Source organism: Saccopteryx leptura, chromosome 7, assembly GCF_036850995.1.
Source record: "Saccopteryx leptura isolate mSacLep1 chromosome 7, mSacLep1_pri_phased_curated, whole genome shotgun sequence".
Taxonomy (NCBI): domain Eukaryota; kingdom Metazoa; phylum Chordata; class Mammalia; order Chiroptera; family Emballonuridae; genus Saccopteryx; species Saccopteryx leptura.
Genome location: NC_089509.1, coordinates 118,603,203 through 118,624,735, shown reverse-complemented (window position 1 = coordinate 118,624,735; position 21,533 = coordinate 118,603,203). Strand labels below are relative to the sequence as shown.

Here is a 21,533-nt window from a genome sequence, read left to right as displayed (position 1 = left end):
TTGCCCAGTTTTATCAAACAGGCCAAAGGAGCTTCAGGAGGTGGGACGGGCGTTTCACTCGTGGTTACACGTTCACGCGAGCTACCCGTGTCCCTACCCCATGCCGAGACAGCGCGGCAGTCGAGAGACACCGGCGAGGCTGTGCCCCTTTGTCACGGAGCTCCGCCTCCCCTCTGCCGCCCCCGCGCCCCCACCACGTCCTGGGTGCCTGGCGTCTGCAGGGGCCGGACGCTCCGTGGACGCTTGCAGGACAACTGGGCGTGCCCACACCGTGGAGCAGAAACAAGCCCAGGAACCGTGGACGCCGCCTCGGTGGAGGGAAGGGATAAGCGGAACTGCAGGCGGCCCAGGGACGGCCCAGGGGCGGCGCAGGAAGAACAGTTAAAGCACAGGAGTCGGGAGCCACGTTCAGGGGAACCTCTCCGCCCCCCCACTGACGCTGGACTCTCTTTTCTGGCCTCCCTGGCAACCGGGCCCCCAGCGGCTCAGAGAGCGCCCCTGGCAACGGGTTCTCCGTGACCCAGCGTAAGTTGACAGCACGTCCAAGTCTGATCCTTGAGGCACCTCCCTCCGCTCTCCAGAGGACACACGTTCTAGAATCTCCACCTTCCCTTTGCACGGCCTCCTTTGCAGGTGCGGTCCCTTTAACCAACAGCACTGTGCTTCCCTCTCACGCCTGAGTGGGGGAGGGTGTAACAGGATAATGTCCACCTCCCGGAGGGAGAAGAAGGCCACTCAGACCCCGCGGTGAGGTCTGCCTAAGTGCGTGCCCGAGAGAAGGAACGAACAGAGGTGAGAGGTGTGCAGAGGGCAGGGGACAGGGTGGCCCAGCACCCCCAGCTGGTAGGGTGAGTGCTGGCACAGGTGTGCCCCAGAGCTGAGGGGGTGCAGGAGCAGAGGCACGGGTCTGCCCTGCCGAATGGGGCAGTCAGGGGTGGCTTCCTGCAGGCGACCCTCTCTGAGCAGGGTCTCGGTGTTACTAGAACATGTTTATGAAGGCAGGGGAGACGGGAACCCAGAAGAAAAGATCCAGCACTTTATACAAATTAAACCTGTTTTTTTTCTTTTTTCCTGGACGACTGATGAAATAAGGGTGTCATCAGGAGGGCGACAGCATTACCTTGATCTCCCTAATCGAAGCCTCGGTGTCGATGGAGATGGAGGTGTCCCCGCTTCCCCTCCGAGAGGAGGTGCCGCCCAGCGAGGCCAGGGTGGCTGCAGACAGGCCGGGCAGGTTACGGGACCCCTAGAGTGCGGCAAGGACCAAACGTAATCTTAGGCAAAACCAACATCACCTGTACGTCTGCGGTTATGGGACCTGCACTTGAATTCAGTTTGCCACCTGGGACGGTGTCTGTGGGCTTGCAGACAGCAATCGAGAGAGGTTCACCCCGAGGGGCCCGTGGGTGCTGGGGGGTTTTTGTGTGGATTCACCTTGAACTACACGGTTGGGCCGTGCTTCACTCCTTCACTGTTCTGAGGGTTTAACACACACACTGGAAGTAACCCCTGGATCCCCCCTCCTCCCCAAGGGTTGTGACGCTGGCCAGTGGGCCGCACACTGGTCCTGATCGCTCACCGGTGAAGCCCTTTGTACTAAAGCCCACGCAACGTATTTTCCTGTGAGATTCACCCGTAAACTTTGGGACCCGCGAGGTTTATCACTGACATGGCCTGAAGGTTTGCAGAAATTCCTCACCTTCTCTGTGAAGTCCTTTTCCGGTCTCTCCTCAACCTGGAAAGGAAAACGCACACATTAAACATAAGCACTGAACAGACCATCTGGAGGGAGGGAGGGAATAAGACGATAATAAAACCACACAATAGCTTCCTCTGTATATAATTTAAAAGCCACTTGGCCCAGGAGACCCTCGATCTGGTGGGCGGGGTCGACACAGCCGGCCCACAGCTGCCCAGGGAGCCGGGCGGAATGCCGCCGTGCGGCTTCTCGAACTTTGACAGTTTCCACGGGAGCACCATGACCCCGACGCCGCCCAGTGATCGCGGAGAAAAGGCTCACGGGGAGGAGCTGGATGAGGAGCTCGTCTGGACAGGCTGACTTTACGGTCCCTGCAGTGCTGTGCGCATGGCGGTTTTCGTGCAGAACGGGGACAACACGCTCCACCCCTGCTTCCCCTCCGCAGTGACTGCGATCAGAGACAGTGCGGACGCCGCGGGGTCCCGGGGGCTGCCAGGGGCGAGCCCAGGAGTTCCCACTGCCACGCTCGCCAAACTCGGCCCCTGAGGCCGGAGAAAGCAGCGAGCCAACGGCAACCTTTTCTGCTTCGCACCAGCAAGCCACCGAGCCAGGTGAGACTTCTGGTTTGAGCACCTGGGGGTGAGTGCCGGAGGAGGGAGGGAGGCTAGCTGGGTGGGGGCCGGCGGTACAGGAGACTTGGCTGGGTGAAATGCAGAACCCCAAGAATTGGCTTTTCTCATCTGTGCCTCTGAGGCCCGTCCCCTCTCTTCGGCAGGAAGGAGCCTTGGGGGGAGACCAGGGCAGCCCCGAGGCTGCGTGAACGTGGACTCAGGGGACACCCCGTGCCAGGAGGGGGTCTCGGGGACGGGGCCGCGCTGGCGATGGTGCCACTTCTTTCTCTGCTCGGTGTCCAGCAAAGGCCAGCTTTCTTTTTCTTTCCTTTCCTTCTGTTTGCCTTCTTTGGTACAGGCAGGGCTCCTTTCCACAAGCTCTGTGGGGACAGCCGTCACTCAGCACACTTTTCCACCTGCCTCTGGCAGCTCAGAGGTTCTTCCCTTCGACGGCCGGCCGGGGAGCCCACCGCCGACGCACTGACGCACGTAGGGGGCACCTGCCCCACTGGTGACCTGGGACTCGCGGTCCCCTGTCCCCGCATGCCCCACAGACGGCCCACTGCCGGCTGAGAAAGCCTGACGGAGCTGGGGCCGAGGTCACGGCAGAGCGCCTCGCGAATGTGTGTACTGTTGACGGTAATGTCATCTGCGCGGTAGCCATACGGGCGCAGGTGCTAAGAGCTGGTCAGGACGTCAAGGCGGTGACATCCTGTAAAGATGTCACCCTGGGCCCACGCGGGGCTGGGGGCCCTCACATCCTGCCCCCACCAAGGGGGCTGGCTCACTACCGTCCACCCTGGGCCCACGCGCGGTTGGGGGCCCTCACCATTCTGTCCCCCACCAAGGAGGCCCACTACCGTCCACCCTGGGCCCACGCGGGGTTGGGGGCCCTCACCATTCTGTCCCCCACCAAGGGGGCTCACTACCATCCACCCTGGGCCCACGCGGGGCTGGGGGCCCTCACCATTCTGTCCCCCACCAAGGGGCTCACTACCTGCAACCTTCTCTCCTCCGGACTCGCACCTGCAACTTCCTCTCCAAGGGGAGGGTACTTGAACGGACTGTAAAAATGACAGCCAAATGTGACCGATCCTTGGCCAACCGAGGGGCTCAATGGACTCGGACAACATACTCAGTCTCTCTACCAGGAGGCCATTCCACACCAGCTCTCCGAGAGCTCAGGACGGCCAAGCTCAAGGTCTCCTGCTCAACAGACCCAGGTTCAACCAGAGGTCTGGCTCCCAAAGCACAGGCTCTCACCACCTGCCCACAGGCAAGCCTCCAGGAAGAGATCTGTGCTCTCCCCTGCGGGTCCCCTTAGTGTCCTAAGAGCAGGAGAGACGATGGGAGCAGAGACCACATCCCTGAGGCCAGGCGGCTGACCCGAGCGCAGGCTGGCCTCCCTGCCGCTGCCGCGCCCAGAGCACTCCCCTTCCCCACGCCCTCAGCCGCTGTCCCCCGAGGACCAGTGCCAGCCTGCGTGTCCTGTGGGAGCTTTCCAGAACTCTCGGCCCACAGGTGCCCCTTGTCACTCCCTGATATGGCGATATGGCACAGGTACATTCCATTAGGGACAGCTAGCTGTCCCCACCACCTGTCCATGCAAAAATGCACATGTGGAGTTACTGCTTGTACTGATGTTTGTGCCACACCGACCTGACTGGTTACTCTGGGATGCCGGGGTGGCCCTGGGTCGGGACGGTTCTGTCTCGCTGCCCCCGGCAGAGGGCACACCAAGACCGCTGTCACACAATCTCCTGCAGAGAGTCGCCTCTAAAACAATTTCTGTGAAACTCTGACATTGTGGCAACTCTTCCTTTCAAAACCAAAGGCTTCGAGTAGCAGCACATTAAATATTTGATTAACCCCGGCCTCCTAACATCCTGTCAGCGAGTTTATACAGCTCAGGCGCACAGAGCCCTAACGTCTGGCGAGGTTTAAAATTCCATACCGCCACCTGGCCTGCCTCCGTCCCTAGAGAGCGCATACGGTCTGTGGGCACGGAGAGACCCCAGCCGAGGGGCCAGGCGCAAAGCCACTGTCTTCCTCATGGTGTCCCCCAGACCCCGCATGGGGGATGGGAGCACAGAAACAACGTCACTGCCTGTCCCCCCTCAGGACACAAATGGACAATAGTGAACACGGCTCAGAAACACCCACTTTAAGGGCCATTTTTCTTCAAATACACGCAGCAGTGGTGTCGACCATCAGGGCAGACGTTTTGAGCTTGAAATCCAATAATATTGACATTACCCTGAAGGGACTTGTCCTTGAACTCTCGCATTCATAAAATTCAAGGATCATTTTTTTTACACCTGGTCCCTGCCTCCGCCGCTCCATACGACATAAAAACACGAGTTGCTAGGGACTTGTTTCGCTAGCTCACACCGGCCAGAGATTCTGGTCCCTCGCCGACTGTCCCCTGCATTCACACGGGCAACCAGAAGGGGGTTCCACTCGGGACGTTCCTGATGGAAGTTTCAGCAATGCAGGTTTCAGGGGGGGGGTCTGGGAGACACAGGGTGTGTTGGCCTCACCGGGGTGGGGGTGGGGGCTCTGCTTGGGTCGGTTCAGGCCTGGCTGTCTGACCTCCGGAGTCCAGCTCTGCGGGAGCTTCCTGCGTGCCTCCCTGGGGGCCCACACTGCTGAGTTCCCCACTTGCAGGCGCCCACTCGCTGAGTGCTGTCTCCCCCACCCGTGTGCGCCCCTGAGAGCGGGAACAGGTGTTGGCTCACCACCGTAACTCAGGGCCTAGAACATTCTAGGTGCTCGATGAACCCTGACTGTGAACGACCCCCCAGCCTCTCAAGGGGGTGACCCTGGACTGGCTGGAGAGGAGCACACAGCTAGCTCGTCTGTAGATCGGGGAAATGAGGAGGAGGTGGGACAGCGGCCGTCCTTCTGAGACGGGCCCCATCCTCTGCTCTCCCGCAGTGTGGGGCGGGGAGGCCCATGGGGACGGGGAGAGCTTCCCATCTCTGGATGTCGAGGCACCTTTATTTCCTGAAAGAGGGACAAGCTCTCCTTTCCTTCATTCTGGTTTATTTGCTCTTGTTTTGTTTTTTTTTTAGTCGATTTTAATTTATTGTGTTTACATAGATTCTCCGTTTGCTCTTTCCATAGGGCTCCCCTCCCCCACACTCTGGGGCACCCGACAACGACGACGTTCTTCTGCATGCAGAGCCCCCCGGGGCTGCCTCCCTGCCCCCACTCACAAATCCTTCCCGACACCCCTGTGCCCTGTCCGCACTCATACTGCCCCTGGGTCCAGAGTCCTGATGAGTCACTGGGCCGAGGGTCATTTCCCGCGAGCCCCAGTGGGCGGCGCCGCCTCCAGCCTGCCAGTGCCTGATCCCTCTGTTGTTGTGTTTCTTAAGTGTGTCATTATCCCCTCTTTCCGGGTGGGGCTCCGGAAGTTTACGGGCCCGGCCAGGTGTTCCTGGCCTGGAATGAGAGCTGTGACACTTTAACCCGGTAACTCCCAACTCCCTTCCTGCTCTGTGTCCCTCTGAGAGGCCAGGCTGGGAGGGTCACTCACCCCCCGGGCACCACCCTGGGCCACTGCCCATGCCTGGTGCATCTGCTTCCCGGCAGGGGGACCATGGGTGTACGAGCACAACTCTCCTGCCTTCTTCCCAATCAACAAGGCCAAATACCTCTGCTAACACCCTGTTGGTCTAGCAAGCCCCAGATACAAATACCCACCCCCTTTCTGATGGCCTAACTGCTCAGGACCCAGAAAAGAGAAAGGGGACGGTGAGTTTTGTAACTCGTGGAAGAGAGGGCCAGATCCACTGCTTTCTAATCCTGACATGGTCAAGTGCCACTGTCACCGCATCCCCTGGGGAGCTGTCCTGCACGCTGCAGAGATGGCTTTGTGGTTTAAGGACCACACCCAGAGGCGTCTTTAACTCTGAGGGCTTGGGGTGGGGCCGTCCCCCACAGTCTGCAGGATACTGACCTTTGCTCCCTAAATGTGCCAACAACATGACAATCAGCCGACCTTTGTTAATGAGCAGCTGACTCAGGAGGACAATGATCGAACTGAGTATCTGTAATCAACGGCAAAATCAGCTCAAATGCCAGCTGGTCCCGCCTGCCGGGAACACTCAGAGCCTGTGTGAAGCCATGGGCAGTGCAGTCAGAGGTGTCGTCAGCCACAAACTCAGAGGGAAAAGGAGAGAGGCTGAGGATGCCGAGGGGCCCGCGGGCTCCCCCACCCAGCACCCAAGGCCGGGGGCTCAGACCTCAGGAAGCCCCCACTCGTGGAGACCTCCCACTTCTTGTCCTCAGGCCCCGGGGACACCGGGCACATTTCACGTTCTCCTCTCTGTTTACGGTCATCAGCCAAACCCATCCGATGTGAGCAAACTGTGAGCAAATCTAGAAGCTTCTGACAAAGAACTCTGCATCTCGCTTCGACCTCTTCTGTCCCCCGGATGAGGCTGCATCTCACTTCGACCTCTTCTGTCCCCCGGATGAGGCTGCATCTCACTTCGACCTCTTCTGTCCCCCGGATGAGGCTGCATCTCACTTCGACCTCTTCTGTCCCCCGGATGAGGCTGCATCTCGCTTCGACCTCTTCTGTCCCCCGGATGAGGCTGCATCTCACTTCGACCTCCTCTGTCCCCCGGATGAGGCTGGGCCGCTGTTTTGTGACTTCATCATGGTGCTCGAATTAAACCCAAACATCAACTAATCGCAGGTTTTCTGATTCGGTGCTTCGCATGAGCCAGAAGAGGTGGCGGACTCGGCAGGGGCGGGGGCGGGCGGTCAGGGCTCTTTGGAAGTAAAGCCACAGCCCTCTCGGGCCCACTGTGAATACTTCTACTTCTTCCCAAAACCTAAGTGTGGGAGTATCGTGCACATGAAGACTGGCTCTCCATTTCCACGGGGAATGTCTATTCCTACTAGTTGTAAGGATTCACATGGATGAGTTCACGGTGACCACTCAGGAAACAGACCAAACTGGGAGGAGGCTCACCATGGAGCCTGGCAGGTGTGTGGACCGCAGTCAGCAGGAATTCCGCAAATACTGCCCTTCGGTCATCGGTCATTTACGCAATAGCCGTAAGAAGCCATGTGCCAGGTTATCCAAACTGAAGTCACGTGATACCCCACAGCTGGGTACCTCACTCTTCCTGCCCGGTGATGAGCACCTGAGCCGGAGGCGTGTCCTCACCGCCCTGCGGAGTGCCAGCTTCCCCTGGTGCCCTCCCAGCTGATCTTCAGGACGGGGTAGGTGGGCTGGTGACCAGGCACAGTGCTGGCGTCTGCAGCTTACACGGAGCGCCCGTCTTCGTTTCCACAGAGAAGGAGGCTCTCCCGTCTGACACCTGCCGCCTTGGCAAGTGTCTGTTTTCTTAGCCCCGACGGGTAAACGGTGGAGAGAGGAACATCTGTCCACTACCAGGCGCAGACCGGTGTAAGCCCAGGGGTGATCGGCTCTGGCCTCGGCCTTGGAGTCGGGGACACAGGGACGGGGCCACCGCGGCCGCCCTCCCGGAAGCAGCTGACGCCTGCATTTGGTAGGAACCGTTGTAGCTTTAAAAGACTGGATCTAATTTAAGGAACAAACAAGTCCCCAGCACCCAGCGGGCACATCTGTGCCAGCGGAGAGCCCAGTTCCCGGGCCTCTCTTGAGTCACCAGGAACACTGCCTGAACTTCAGGTGCCCGCGCATCCAGCAGGCCGTGGGACCGAGCTAAGAGCCACGCTCCAGCCTCTCCGTGACCGAGGAGTGGAGAAGGTGGCCAACACTGTCCAGCTTTACCTCTCGGGCCCAGGATTTACCAAGGACGTGCGGCTGGCCAGTGTGGCCATCCTCCGCTGTGCACCTGTGGCCCAGCTCCTGACCCCTGGTCACTGCCAGCCCCCCATTCCCAGGTGTCCCTTGGGCAACACTGCCCTGCGAATCCTTTATTGTCCAGAGACCAGGTATCACAGGAGATGACACTGCCTCACGTTCCAAAGACCCCAGGAAACACACACACGTTGTGAGACTGAAGGAACAGGGGCTAGACAGCTGGGCCCTGTATTTTGAGAACCCGTGGGACAGTTGGGGACGGAGCAGAACCAGGATGGCTCAGCACTGACAAGCCCACACCGTGTTTTGAAGACCCTCTGGGCCAAGTATCAGATAACACGTCAAATGAAATGTTAATAGTCAATCCTTCCCATTTTTGAATCAGAAACAACAACACATCGATGCATGTGGCCACCTTTCCCCCACACTGTTCCAAGTTCCCTCCTCCCCGTGAGATCCCCCTCCCAGCAGTAACAGCCCCTCACATGGTCCTTTGGACACTCAGCAACACAATCGTGGAGTCCCTGAATAGTAACATTCCAAACTGGGCAGCATTTCCTCCATCAGCGTTTGCACCTGGACCTAAGAGCTCACAGAGCAGCCTTGCGACTGGCTCCTGCGTCCCTGTGGGGTGCAGAGGGGGACAGACAGGTGAGGGAGGGGAGCAGAGGCAGCAGAGAGAGGCTCACTCACCACTGGGCTGGCCTGCACCGTGGGGAGGGGGACAGACAGGTGAGGGAGGGGAGCAGAGGCAGCAGAGAGAGGCTCACTCACCACTGGGCTGGCCTGCACCGTGGAGAGGGGACAGGCAGGTGAGGGAGGGGAGCAGAGGCAGCAGAGAGAGGCTCACTCACCACTGGGCTGGCCCGCACCGTGGGGAGGGGACAGACAGGTGAGGGAGGGGAGCAGAGGCAGCAGAGAGAGGCTCACTCACCACTGGGCTGGCCCGCGCCGAGCTGGCTCTGGAAGAGGCGCGGGAGCTGGAGTTGAGGTGGCTGCTGTGCTCCGAGGGCTGCCCGCAGCGCCCGGGGGCCGCAGGGAGGCAGAAACAGAGGGACAGGGTTAGCAGAGATGCAGCAAGCGTGGAGGCCCCCGCCCCCCGCCCCCACCCAGGGCTCCACTCCTTCAGAAGTCAGCACACACAGCAATGCAACGCGGAGGAGAGAGGTTAGTTAGCAAGGAGCCCGGGCTTCCCCTTGGAAAACGAATGCCCACGAAGGATAAGAAATGTTAAATCATCACATCGGGGGGACACAGAATGCTGGCTTAGTCAGGAGAAAGGGTCACAAAGCATCCTTGAACTGGGGCGTGGAGTCACGCCGTGGGGGTGCCCAGAGAGGCGCCACACCGCTGTGGAGAGGACGGTGAGAACCGGGGCCGCGCCCTGGCCCGGCACGGAGCGCGCATCGCCGGGCAGGGGCCTCGGCCGGGCTGAGGGAACCTCTGCCTCGCTCCTGTCTTCCCAGGTGAAAGCCACGTCAGGGTGAGGGTGCGGAGGAAAACCAGGCGTGGCTCTCTCCGAGTCCCGTTACGGTCTGTCTACATCAGTCTGTCTGTCCACTTATGCAACAAATCTCTCTCCCGGGAAAGAAAACACTGACAACTGATTTACTTGGAAACCACGCCCTCTTAATTTTGATCTGCGTTCACATTTGCCTTCGTCTTAGAGATATTTCATGTTTCGTCTTCCTTCCTTCCTTCCTTCCTTCCTTCCTTCCTTCCTTCCTTCCTTCCTTCCTTCCTTCCTTCCTTCCTTCCTTCCCTCCCTCCCTCCCTCCCTCCCTCCCTCCCTCCCTCCCTCCCTCCCTCCCTCCCTCCCTCCCTCCCTTTCTTTTTAAATTCTTACTTTCCTCTTGGGCACTGCAGCATGGGGCTGGTGGTGGGGAGGCAGGGTCCCAGCACTAGTTGGGACCACAGTGTCCAGCAGGAATGGCATGGCCACAGGAGCAGCCCTCCTGGGGAGCCTCCCCGTCCCAGCACCGGGCACCCACAGGGACACCCGCAGGCATTATCCCTATAGCCAATGACAGCGGCCACCGAGCCTTGGGGTTGCCCCTGTCGTCTTAAATCTTATCTCTTCATTCGCCTCTTTGTCCCTCCAGAGTGTAATTCCCCGAGGGCGAGGTCTGCATTTATTTCAGCTCCCAGGGACTGGATAAGGGTTGGCACACAGCGTGCACCCCCCAAAAATACTTGTTGAATGAAAAAGTTTCAGTGTTAGAGACGAGAAACAGCCTTGGTCAAGATGAGCAGGTTTGCCAGCTCCAGCCTACCTACACCCACTCCTTTATCTAATAAGCATTCACTGCACAGTGACACTCACGTGCAGGACGCTGCCTCGGACGTACAGACAACCCTGAGTGAGAACCATGGCCAACTGAGGCGTGGGAGCCGCTAGCTATCCTGTGCGAAACGACAGAAAACGCCTCACAGCGGCGTTTGACGGCAGAACAGCCGCGCCTCTGCGTCTGCTGATACGAGAGAGAGGAGACCTCCCCCTGTGGACAAATCCTACCGTATCCTGCCGTGGGTCCCGGTTTCGGGTGCAGAGATAACAGACGGTGTTAATAGGGCGCACTGCCGACCCAAGCTCCTCCAACTCCTCAGTCAAACTGTCTCTGAGCCTCCGACCCGGCCCGATCACGCAGGAAACGCTTCCCGCCCACATGGCTACGGTCCGCACGCCACCATGGAGCTGCTTGTGTTTGGGGGTCAGTGTGGCTCAGGCGGGGGCTGAGGTGAAGGTGAAAAAACTGAGTCTGGTCCAGGCTCCGTCCGTTACCGGCCATGAGATCTTGGCTAAATGACTCAGCTTGTCACCTGTGACATGGAAGTGAGTCCCCTGACCATGCAGAGGCACTGAGGATTTACACAAGGGAACGCGTGGTGGGCCCTCCCCCATTTCAGTTTTGTGCCAGAAACAACGTTCATGGCTCCTGATCGGGGACGGCAGGGGTGACCGCTTCCTGGTGTGTCCAAACAACTAAGACAGCCGTGTCACGGGAAGCCAGGATTCCTCCCTACGGCACGCACACACAGCGTAATGACGGCACGGAGGGGGTCACACAGAAAGGTTTCTGAGCAAAACAGCTACACCTTCAAAAACCCGCCAGTCAATCTCATTTCGGCATCTAAAGATAACGAGGTCGCCTAACTGGAGACACACTGTGGTGGATGGAGGCTAACTTCTTGGGAGAACGGAGAAAAGAAAGGACTTCCAAGAGCAAGACTGTCCGTGCCAGCTGGAGGACAGTCTGGGCTCTGAGGCCCCGGCACTCCCGGCTCGGGACAGGAGGGAGCCCCGAGCTTGCTCACCTGTGTGTAGTTATCAGTGGCCACACCCACTAGCTGGGCGGACAGCCTGGGGAAGCTCCGCCCCCAAGCCCCGTTCCTGGACACCAGGACCTGGCTGGCTATCTATCCCCTTGGAGAGAGACTGTGGGGCTGGGGTGAGATGGGGGAACCGGGAGCCCGGGGAGCCACCCTCCCCACTCAGCCTGCTGCTTCGCCGCCGCCGAGAACAGAGGTGACACCCCCAAGATCTCTCCCGAGGGGTTTCACCCCAGGGCTCAGTGTTAAGTCCAATTTTAAGCCAACAAACACGTGCTGAGTGCCTCCAAACAGCGTGTGGCCGGGCACCGCTGGGCGGAGAAAGGATTTCTTTCTACTCTTTCTTATTTCACCCGCAGGGCTTGACGCCAGGGGTCTGTGGCCCTGTTTTGGGAATCTGTGATGCCCGGAGGAGGAGACCTTTCATTTCCTGAGCTCTGCTCAGGTCTCTCCTCCCGGGAAAGTCCGCCGGGCGGCTGAAGACACAGAAGGAACCTGCTTCACGGAGAACAACCAGCAGTGCCGGCACCTGCACCCCGAAGGCCAAGGTCGGCCGCCCCCCAAAGATCCAGCCACAGAGGCGATCTTTAAAGAGACTCTACGAGACATACATCCTGCCAGACACCACAAGTTCTTCAGCTCGGGTCACCAGAAAACTCAGCGCTTGGGAGAGTGCCCTTCTCCTAAAGACTCAGTGTGCCGTCTCTCGTCGGATAGAAGAAAACCACTGCGCTGCATTTATCCATCACCTGTGAGTTAGAGCTGTTGCATCCATTAGGCCTATGCACTTTTTAAATGGCTTACAAACATATGTAAGAACTGGGGGTAAGGGGAAAGAGTTAATACAGTGGGCTCCACTATATCCAAAAAAAAAAAAAGTTATGCAATAGAAAATAGAGAAACGTTTAGACAGATGTCCACGAAAATGAATGCGGTGTCAACTAGTGATCAGAGTGAAGAGTCATAAAAGTTACACTTTAAAGAGTGTTAGACTGGTAACTTGATCAGAGTCCCGATGATTGGAGAAATGTAAAAATAAATAAATAAAAATGATAGAATTGGATGATCTAGCTAAATGTATGACGTAGCCAAGCTTTACCATTCCTTCTCTCAGTCAGTTGTTGTTTTTTGTTTCTTTTTCATTCAACAAGTATTTCTCGTGCAACTACCAATCCTTGGTTGCGACACAGTTTCCAATCCTTGGAAGAGGTGGGAAGCCAAAATAAAAAAAACAACAACAAAGGACATAACATCTGTGTGTGATGTTCTGAGTCTTCGAGTTGGTTCATCTTCCTCGACCATCCATAGGTGGATGTAATCGGTGGCCTGTCCGCCTCTCCTGGGCCTCTCTCTAGTAAGACCAGCCCCTTCGCTGCCTACGTCCTGCTAGTGTGTCGCCAGGAGAGGGCCGATGGAGCTTAATCCGGGGGGGGGGGGGGGTGTCTTCTCCCTCTGACCGCGGTATAAACGGACGAGTGAGGACACGAAACTGACAGCCACAAGCTCCGTGTGACTCGCATGACCCGTCACCCTGACTACACAATGGGAGGTTGAGACGGGACAGGGTTTCCGCCCTGTCACTCAGCCCAGCTACGTCCCAGGGCCGGAACCGTGTGCTGAGCGAGCCGCCCGCCCCGGGTCATGCAGCAGGCGGGAGAGAACTCTGGAAACACAGAGAGCGCCTTACAGCGTGGGAAAGGTAGGCACTCCCCCGCCGGGCCCCAGCGAGGCTGCTGTCATCAAACACAGACACCTGTGGCAGAAACAGAGGTCAGGATGGGGCGCCCTTCCTCTCTCCCTCCCTCCCTCCCTCCCAGCACCCAGAAAACACTGACACGCAAGCTCAGGGGAGGTGGACGCGTGCCAGGGACGCGTCCTGAAAACATGGCGGGGAGGACATGCAGGGAGGACGCAAAGCCACCCTCCACCGGCCGGGGCAGGGACGTGCAAAATCCAAAGCAGGGACGTGTTCGTGGCTGCCTACCACCTGCGACATGTGATCGCCAGTGGATCCCTTAAACCTAAGACTCTGGAAAAGATGCCTCATTAAATGAAAGAATCTGTCCAGAGTTGACACGAGCAGACCATTCAGGTCCCATGAATGATGTCACGGCATCCTCATACCCGAAGCTTTGCAAATGACTCTAAAACGAAGTGACTTTGGGATGAAATAGGATGTTAATTATGGCTTGAGTTTTATAATTCTTTTAAAAACTGTGAACTGGAAAGCAGAGTATTTGATTAACTTGAAAATCCCACGCAGGTAAACCGCCGAGAGGGAACAGGTGTTGACAGTTCCGTGAGCGGCCATGTCACAACCTTTGCGCTTAAAGGGCTCTCAGTTTTCCTTACTTCCCCTTGACCCAGCTGGTCTGCTCGGCCAGTCAGAGATCCAATTCCTAAGTGTGCCGTCTGACGGAAACTCAGAGAGTTATTAACGAGACAGGAGGGCCACGCTGAATGTTTCAGCTTCCTGCACGGCATAAGCTCCTTGTATTTGAAACTGGAAATGTCCCAAGTCACAGAGGACGGTGGATAAATACCTGTTAATGTTATACTGAAGCAATAATAATAATAATAATAATAATGACACTTTTCTTTCAGCCAGTGGATTAAGTAAACATGGCCCTGCTCCATTCTTGCCCAACCATGCTATACAAACACCGTCTTCCTGGAGACTGAAGCAGGGTGACAGTCACTGTCAGCTGTCAGGAGGAATAAAACCCGGATCTGGCCAGAGGGGACTGATGGACACCACGCCTGGGGAAGCTCCACGTCTTGGGTCATTCACTCACAGCGGGTGTGCAGACAGACTCAGGTGTGCGGGGGACAGGTGCACGTGCGGGGGTGGGGGGGCGTGACGGGCGGAGATGGCTGGAAGGAGGGGGTAGAAGGCAGGAAGGGGCTGGGGGTGGGGGGGCGTGACGGGCGGAGATGGCTGGAAGGAGGGGGTAGAAGGCAGGAAGGGGCTGGGGGGGGCACACGCACCCGGTAACTCCCCGTGGGCCCGGCAGCGCTGTACAGACAGGAGGGCTAGGGACAGAAGCAAATGGCAGGTTTTAAAAGCTTTGAAGAAATAAAACCACACGGCCGCACCTCCCATCCCATGACAGGCAATCCACAATGCTGTTAGCCAGGCAGCCAAAACGCCGTACAACATGTAAGAAAAACAAAAACGAGCCGACGTTTTCATCAAATCTGATAGACACGAACGCATGTTCACACATAAGATAAATACGAGGTGATTTTAATCTTTAAAACAGTAAACTTCCCCGGGATCTTTGAAACATGTGTCTTTTCTAGTTCTTTCTTTCCAGGTACTTCTGGAAGACAGGGTTGAGGGGAGCAGACAGAACGGTGACAAAGTAAGCAACACCCACAGAGCCACCAAGCCCGCAGGTCCAAACCCCAGGTTAACAAAGAGAGAGGGGTGACAAGACCACAAGCATCCACACAGGGGGAGGGCGGGGCCCTGTGCTCTGCAGGGTGGGGCTCAGCCGGTTCGCACCTGGTGCGGCAGAACCGATACCTAATGTTTTGTTGAGTCTGGCGAACTGGTGGTTAAAATGGCCCTTGTCATCAGGGTTCTCTCTGAGGTGGGCGCCTGGGCAGCTGCCCAATGTGGACATCACACATGGACATTCCTTACTCTTGTTTAACATCCATCTGCGAAACAGCGTGTTCTAAACACCTGTAGTCATGTTTGTTCCGTCCACAGGTGAAAAAAAACTGACGGAACTATGCTTGTAATATTTATTTATTCATTTGATAAAACTCATTATACCTTTAATGAAATACATGTTAATTCCCTCACGTTTGTTACTTCAGCAAACAAACATGTCACGTAAAGAGAAACAGTGCCAGACAACCAGGGGGTGACAAGCTGTCATTGGAAACAGCTTAAATAACAGTTTTATTGTCTTTTGTCAGGTATTACTTAATATTTTTTCATTAATACTTTAGAATCCTTTCTGATAATCTAGTTTTGTGTACCTATTTTATTGTTCTTATTTAAGTATTACACACATGAAATAATAAACTACCTTTCGGCATACCGTTGTTTTTTTTTAATACTTAAAGCGGGTGATCAGAGCAGAGAACCGGTGGTTACATTATTTGGATTCCCACCACTGGTGCTGAGTCTGTGAAAGCCTGTTCTCGGAGGGCCTTGCCTCGGCCTGCGCGCACGTGCTGGGACGCAGAGGCGAGCGCAACCACAGTCGAGCTCCAGAACAGCACCGTGACTCATCTCCAGGGTCAGGCCGTGGAGGGCCCACAGCCCCGGGCCACCGGGCCCCTCCTGCAAAGTGCAGGACCCAGGATGAGTCGCTCAGCAATGCCAGGGCGAGGACAATGCACGATGACAGTTCAGCCTCCACGACACCATCCGAGCTTGAGCCCTGACCCGGCTTTCCCTGTACGAGAACCAGACGGCGTCCCCGCCGCCGAGCCCCTGGCCGACCCGCGGGCGGGCCGCGCACAAACAGGAAGCGAGGGGGGGAGAGAGAGCCAGAGAAACGGGGCTGTCCTCCTGCCCCTCACAGACAGAGGAGTCCGATCATGTACGAGAGCCTTCCAGATTGCTTCCTGGACACACTGGCAAGAGAAAAACATAAAAAAAAAAAAAAAAAAAAAAAAGGAACCCTAAATGGGGAACAATTGCTGGAAAAGGAGGAGAGGCCCAGGAGACCGACTCGGGGGGCTAGAGCCTTTGAAAAACACCCGTTCCGTAGAGCCTCCTCTTCCCTAGGTTCCTCTCTTCTATATAAGGTCTTAAATCACGTTCGATAACGTTTTTAAAGGTAGAGAAAAAGTCTCAGTGTGCGAGTCGAGCCAATCACAACACCCACGGGCTCTGCTCTTTGGACTTCGTGTAGAGGAGGGTGAAGTGTCCTCAGATATTTACTGAGCAATGAAAAGTGACCCACGGGAGGAGGCAGGGGGAAGAAGGGAGGAGAAAAAGGAGGGGGGGAGACAGACCCGGGTTCTGTTCTGGGCAGACAGGGCTTTGGGAGCAAAGCCACTACGGGGAAGGCTGAAGCTGGAGCAGGACACTCCCCGTAATCAGAGAACACAGGCAGGAGGGGACTGAGGCTCCCGGCTTCATTTCAACTCAAAGGCACATCGATTGTGTTGGGAATTCACACAAAACCGCCGTTTGCAAGAGTATCAGTAATAGGCATGCACTTCGGGGGCGGGAATGATCAGAAGGGAATAGAGGCAGTCCCAATGATCAACAACACAACTATGATGGTGAAAACAAGGACTGTGGAATCTACACACAGGCAAAAAAATAGATTTCATTCATTCTAATCTGTAGCCAATAGGGGTTTGAACATCTTTGTAATTTGAGTTCTGATTTTTTTTTTTTTTTACAGGGACAGAGAGAGAGAGAGAGTCAGATAGAGGGATAGATAGGGACGGACAGACAGACAGGAATGGAGAGAGATGAGAAGCATCAATCATCAGTTTTTCGTTGCGACACCTTAGTTGTTCATTGATTGCTTTCTCATATGTACCTTGACCGTGGGCCTTCAGCAGACCAAGGAATCCCTTGCTCGAGCCAGCGACCTTGGGTCCAAGCTGATGAGCTTTTTGCTCAAGCCAGATGAGCCCGCGCTTAAGCTGGTGACCTTGGGGTCTCGAAACTGGGTCCTTCCGCATCCCAGTCTGACGCTCTATCCACTGTGCCACTGCCTGGTCAGGCGAGTTCTGATTTTTTTAAAGTCAGGTAGGCAGAGCTCAAAACCAAGAATTTGTGGAGATATAAACCTCTGTTGGATGTAGCAGAACATTTCACAGGAAATGGTCTTTGGTTTGGTCTCTTTGGTTAGGTATTCACATAAAGCAGGTGTTCACAATTCATAGCAGACACGACCCATTTAGTGCTATAATTCTGAGACCTCTATGGTATTTCTTGGGAATGCTAGTCTATAAATTAATAATCCTCCCAGCCCTGGCCAGTTGGCTCAGTGGTAGAGTGTCAGCCCAGCATGTGGATGTCCCAGGTTTGACTCCTGGTCAGGTCATATAGAAGAAGAGCCCATCTGCTTCTCTACCTCTCACTTCTCTCTCTCTTCCCCTCCCCTCCTGCAGCTGTGGCTAGATTAGAGAGTTGGCCTTGGGTGCTGAAGATGGCTCCATGGCCTCCACCTTAGGCACTAAGAAGAGCTTGGTTGCTGAGCAACGGAGCAACATCCCAGGTGGGCAGAGCATCGCTCCCTAGTGGGCTTGCTGGGTGGATCCCAGTTGGGGCACATGCGGGAGTCTGTTTCTGCTTCCCCTCCTCTCACTGAATAATAATAAAATAATAATTAATAACTTCCCCAAATAAAATGTTTCACCCAAACTAAAAGGACCCTTGAAGAAGCAGCTACTTGCTTCAGGCTTCTACACTGGAAGTATTAATTCTACTAACCACACAAGAACAGGACTGTCCTTGAAGATAAAGTGGTTTCATTCAAGTAACTGGATGGTACCGTAAGATACACTGCCACCACTTCCAGGTCCCATAACGTGTGCCCGTCACTCCTAATGCCTTGAATAAGCTACATGAAAATGACCCGAAGGACAGGGAAGTGGAATTCTGGGGTGGACAGGGAGAGACTTGCTCATATTTAACGCAGATATTGCGACTTATTCCTGGGGTTGGGTTGCAAGCAGAGAGGGGTCCACCGCCACCTCCTGACCCCACGCAATCCAGACCACGGTTCGCTTCTTGGCAAGTCTGAAGGACTGGAGTTCTTTAGGAAAGTCGCCAGCGCTATGTACGACACTAGCACCCTCCATTGTTAAATTTAAATAGATTCAAACAAGCTGGTGCGCCCTGCCGGAACAGATATGACATCCACCAAGCACAGGAGTGACTGGAAAGGTTCTGAGGGCGGGCGATCAGAGCATGTCAGGCCGCGGGGCGGTGGGGACACGGGGCCTGTTGGGAAGTTCTGACGAGGTTTCCATTTTGAAACGGCCAGTTCCAATTTTGACTTTAACATGTTGGAGGTGGGTCAGTCCTCCTACATAAATTTGAGTGAGTCAGATACATGCGACCCTCGGTGAATAATTAATTCACTTCTGGGCACTGGTTCTCTGTCCCCTTCTGTCTGAGAGTGAGTGCCTCCTCCTGGACAGGGGGGTGGACGTTTTCTGAAGGGTAAGGTGCTCTTTGCAATAGCAGAGGTTCCCTGGAATTAAGAAGAGACACACAATACCCCTCCAGATTCAAGGCACGAAGACCCATGGAGATTTTGCTGCCTACAGCTGATCTGATATTCACTCAAAACTGACCAAGCTGGGGAAAAAGGGGCCAGAAGCCCAGAGCGAGGGCCGGAGGGTTGATTGCTACGGGGGCTGGGACACAGCAGTGGGGGACATTCGGAAAGTGGGCGAGCAAGCTGACGAGGATGATGGAGCTGCCAGCAATGTCCAGACCTCATCAGAGGCAATAGCACGAAGTTGGGGTGGGGGGGGGGGGGGAGACCAGGCATGACAGAGGAGAGGAGACAGGCTCCTGTGGCTCAACCTGGCCCCTTTCCATTTAATCCTCCCCTCTAATTACACCTTAAGATTGAGTACATGTTCTTAGGTACGACACTTTGTAGCAAAATGAGTCTCTCCCTGTCACACTGTTTACCCCTGCTGGTCCATCTTCCGCTGCAGGAGTCAACGCTAATGTCTGTGATCTTGCTTCCTACGCAGGCTCCCTGTGTTGGCTGTGTATGGGAGCCTCGCCCAGCACAAGCAAGCCTTACCTCTCAGGGCTCTTAAAAGAATTGAGACATATCTGCCTATCAAAATGAGTGCATGTCCTGCAGGAGGGAAGGAACCGCTGTGGGGACATGTGGCTTTGGGTCTGATTTCCACTCCGAGTCTGGTCCTTCCCTGAGAATGTGCCACCAAGTTGGCACGCGCCCTGCAGAGTATGACATTTCTGTGTTCAGGGGCTTTCAAGGAAAGACATCCAAGGCTTTCTTCTTCTTATTTTTTCCTTCTGGTGAATTCCGACTACAAAACAATCACATAAATGCAATACTTCCTTTCACTGTACCCTGCTGAAGACCACAGTTCAACGTCACACAGCTGAAGACCACGGTTCAACGTCACACAGCTGAAGACCACAGTTCAACGTCACACAGCTGAAGACCACGGTTCAACGTCACACAGCTGAAGACCACGGTTCAACGTCACACAGCTGAATCCCAATTTAAAAAAAAAAAGGTCTGAATTGGATAGATCATGCCGATTATCGCTCAAAACGGACTTGACTGCAGCCAAATGAAAATTTGTGAAATAGATATTCAAAGAGAAAAGAGCTGAATTCACACACACACACACACACACACACACACACACACGGCTGCATGCCACACAACCTGTCGTTTCTGAAGAGAGAGGGTGTAAGAGAGTTAAATGGAAACCAACCAGCTTCTCCTCTCTGGACGATGACAAAGTGGATGATCTGCTGTCACCGCTGTAGCTGGAATTCTGGGTGCCAAAGAAGACATCGTAAGTGAGGCGCACTGCTCACTGCCCCCAGAGCCCCCCTGTCCTGGCGAAGGCCAGCACAGCCACACCACACTAGCCGTCCAGGAATGCCAGAGGGGTGGGACACTCTACTGCGGCAAAAGTTCTTCATAGCGAGAGGCTCTGAGCTACAGTTCACACTCTACGCAGGTTTGCGTCTCTGTGGTGTCGTGTGGTTTAACTACTAGCGTTGTCACGATTTCCCATCTCTATGGTTTTATTTTGTAATGACGTATTAAATCTTACGACAGGCAGTCTGTCACCGCCTAGCCTGGCCTGGCAGGATTATACACCTCCGTAGCTAACTAAAACCCCATTTCTGGCAAAATCTCCCATCTTCTTTCAGGCCAGCACACCTGAGGACTCTGGCTCGGTGCCGAGCTCCAGGGAGGTGAGGGGCCCGAGGGAGCCACCCCCTTTTCCAGCTGAGGACCACTGTCCACAGAACACAACTGTCCCTCCTGCAGGTGTCTGGACGGTCCCTCGGATATATACCCTGAAAAGCTCAGCTCCGATCAAGAATCTAGATGGGGAGGTGACTGTGAACACTATAAATGAAGGCAGGAGGTGGGGAATCCAAATACTCAATCAAGCCTTCCTCCTAGGGAGACTGAGTTCCCTGTTGAGGAAACAGTGTTTCCAACTTTTTACCTTCCACTTATAGAAGAAACAATGTTTCCACACTCTGCCCTTCCCCCTGGTCCTTCTACTCCTTCCTACAACTGGTATTCCCAGCATTTAGGAAGCTTCCCGTTCCCAGTTCCCACCTCATCTTTCCAAACCAAGCTCAGCCTCATGCTCTTCCTATACACGCTGCTGCATTAGATGTAAGTTATTTGGTTCTTCAATCATTGTAATTCTCGCTTATGAAGTAAATAGATTTTTATATCTGATTTTACTCTGTGGTACACAGTTTTACAATCAAGTTGTTACTTTGGTGTGGGTTTTTTTTGGTATTTCTAGAGGCATTACTTAAATCTTAATTCATCATAAAGCACACCTTTACTATTTTAACGTAAAAATCCAAGATTAAAAGGCATGGGTATTTGTAGACCCCGGAGCCTGATGTCACCTAGTACCGTCACAAAACGTGGCAACTGCATGTCTGGGATATTCTAGAGAGGAACGCAATATTAGGGTAGATGTTGAACAAAAGAGCTACAGTAGCTCCCAACTCCAAGTAAGCTACAGAACGTCGTGGTCAACGACGGCAAAACGGGGCATCGAGGGTGAGAAGTTGCCAACCAGTCAGTCCAACCCCGACAAGCCGTCTGGGGCCACCGGAGAACACCGTGGCTCTGTCCCGAGGCTGCAGGACACAACGGTGTGCCGCGGGCTTTGTCCCCAGAGTGGACAGGGACGTAAAGAAGTGCGTAACAGGAAGTCAAAAAAGGACGTCCACGCAAACAGAGCCACTTCCGCAGTAAGACAGAGCCTGTCCACGGGGAGGACTTTTTAGCCTGGAACGAGAAAAGCTTACAAGAAACAGAGGTGTAGGCCATGCTTACCGGGGACGAGGAGAGAAAAACCCCGTCAGCCAGTTTCAGAGAGCTGAGGTGGG

The 21,533-nt window shown here is 55.1% G+C and overlaps 1 protein-coding gene across 49 annotated transcripts in view; it reads right to left on the bottom strand.

Annotated features, from left to right (window-relative positions):
- Positions 1-21,533, bottom strand: part of LRRFIP1 (LRR binding FLII interacting protein 1) — a 141,564-nt gene that overhangs the window by 23,709 nt on the left and 96,322 nt on the right. For 21 of the 49 annotated variants that reach the window (XM_066346200.1, XM_066346206.1, XM_066346152.1 and 18 more), the window contains 6 exons: positions 19,871-19,933; positions 14,438-14,482; positions 13,137-13,202; positions 9,054-9,131; positions 1,700-1,735; positions 1,121-1,246 (listed from right to left, as the gene is read on the bottom strand). In XM_066346200.1, coding sequence (XP_066202297.1) covers positions 1,121-1,246; positions 1,700-1,735; positions 9,054-9,131; positions 13,137-13,202; positions 14,438-14,482; positions 19,871-19,933 — 414 coding nt within the window. The remainder of the gene's footprint in view (positions 1-1,120; positions 1,247-1,699; positions 1,736-9,053; positions 9,132-13,136; positions 13,203-14,437; positions 14,483-19,870; positions 19,934-21,533) is intronic. The other 28 variants (XM_066346169.1, XM_066346176.1, XM_066346182.1 and 25 more) reach the window with 6 other exon arrangements.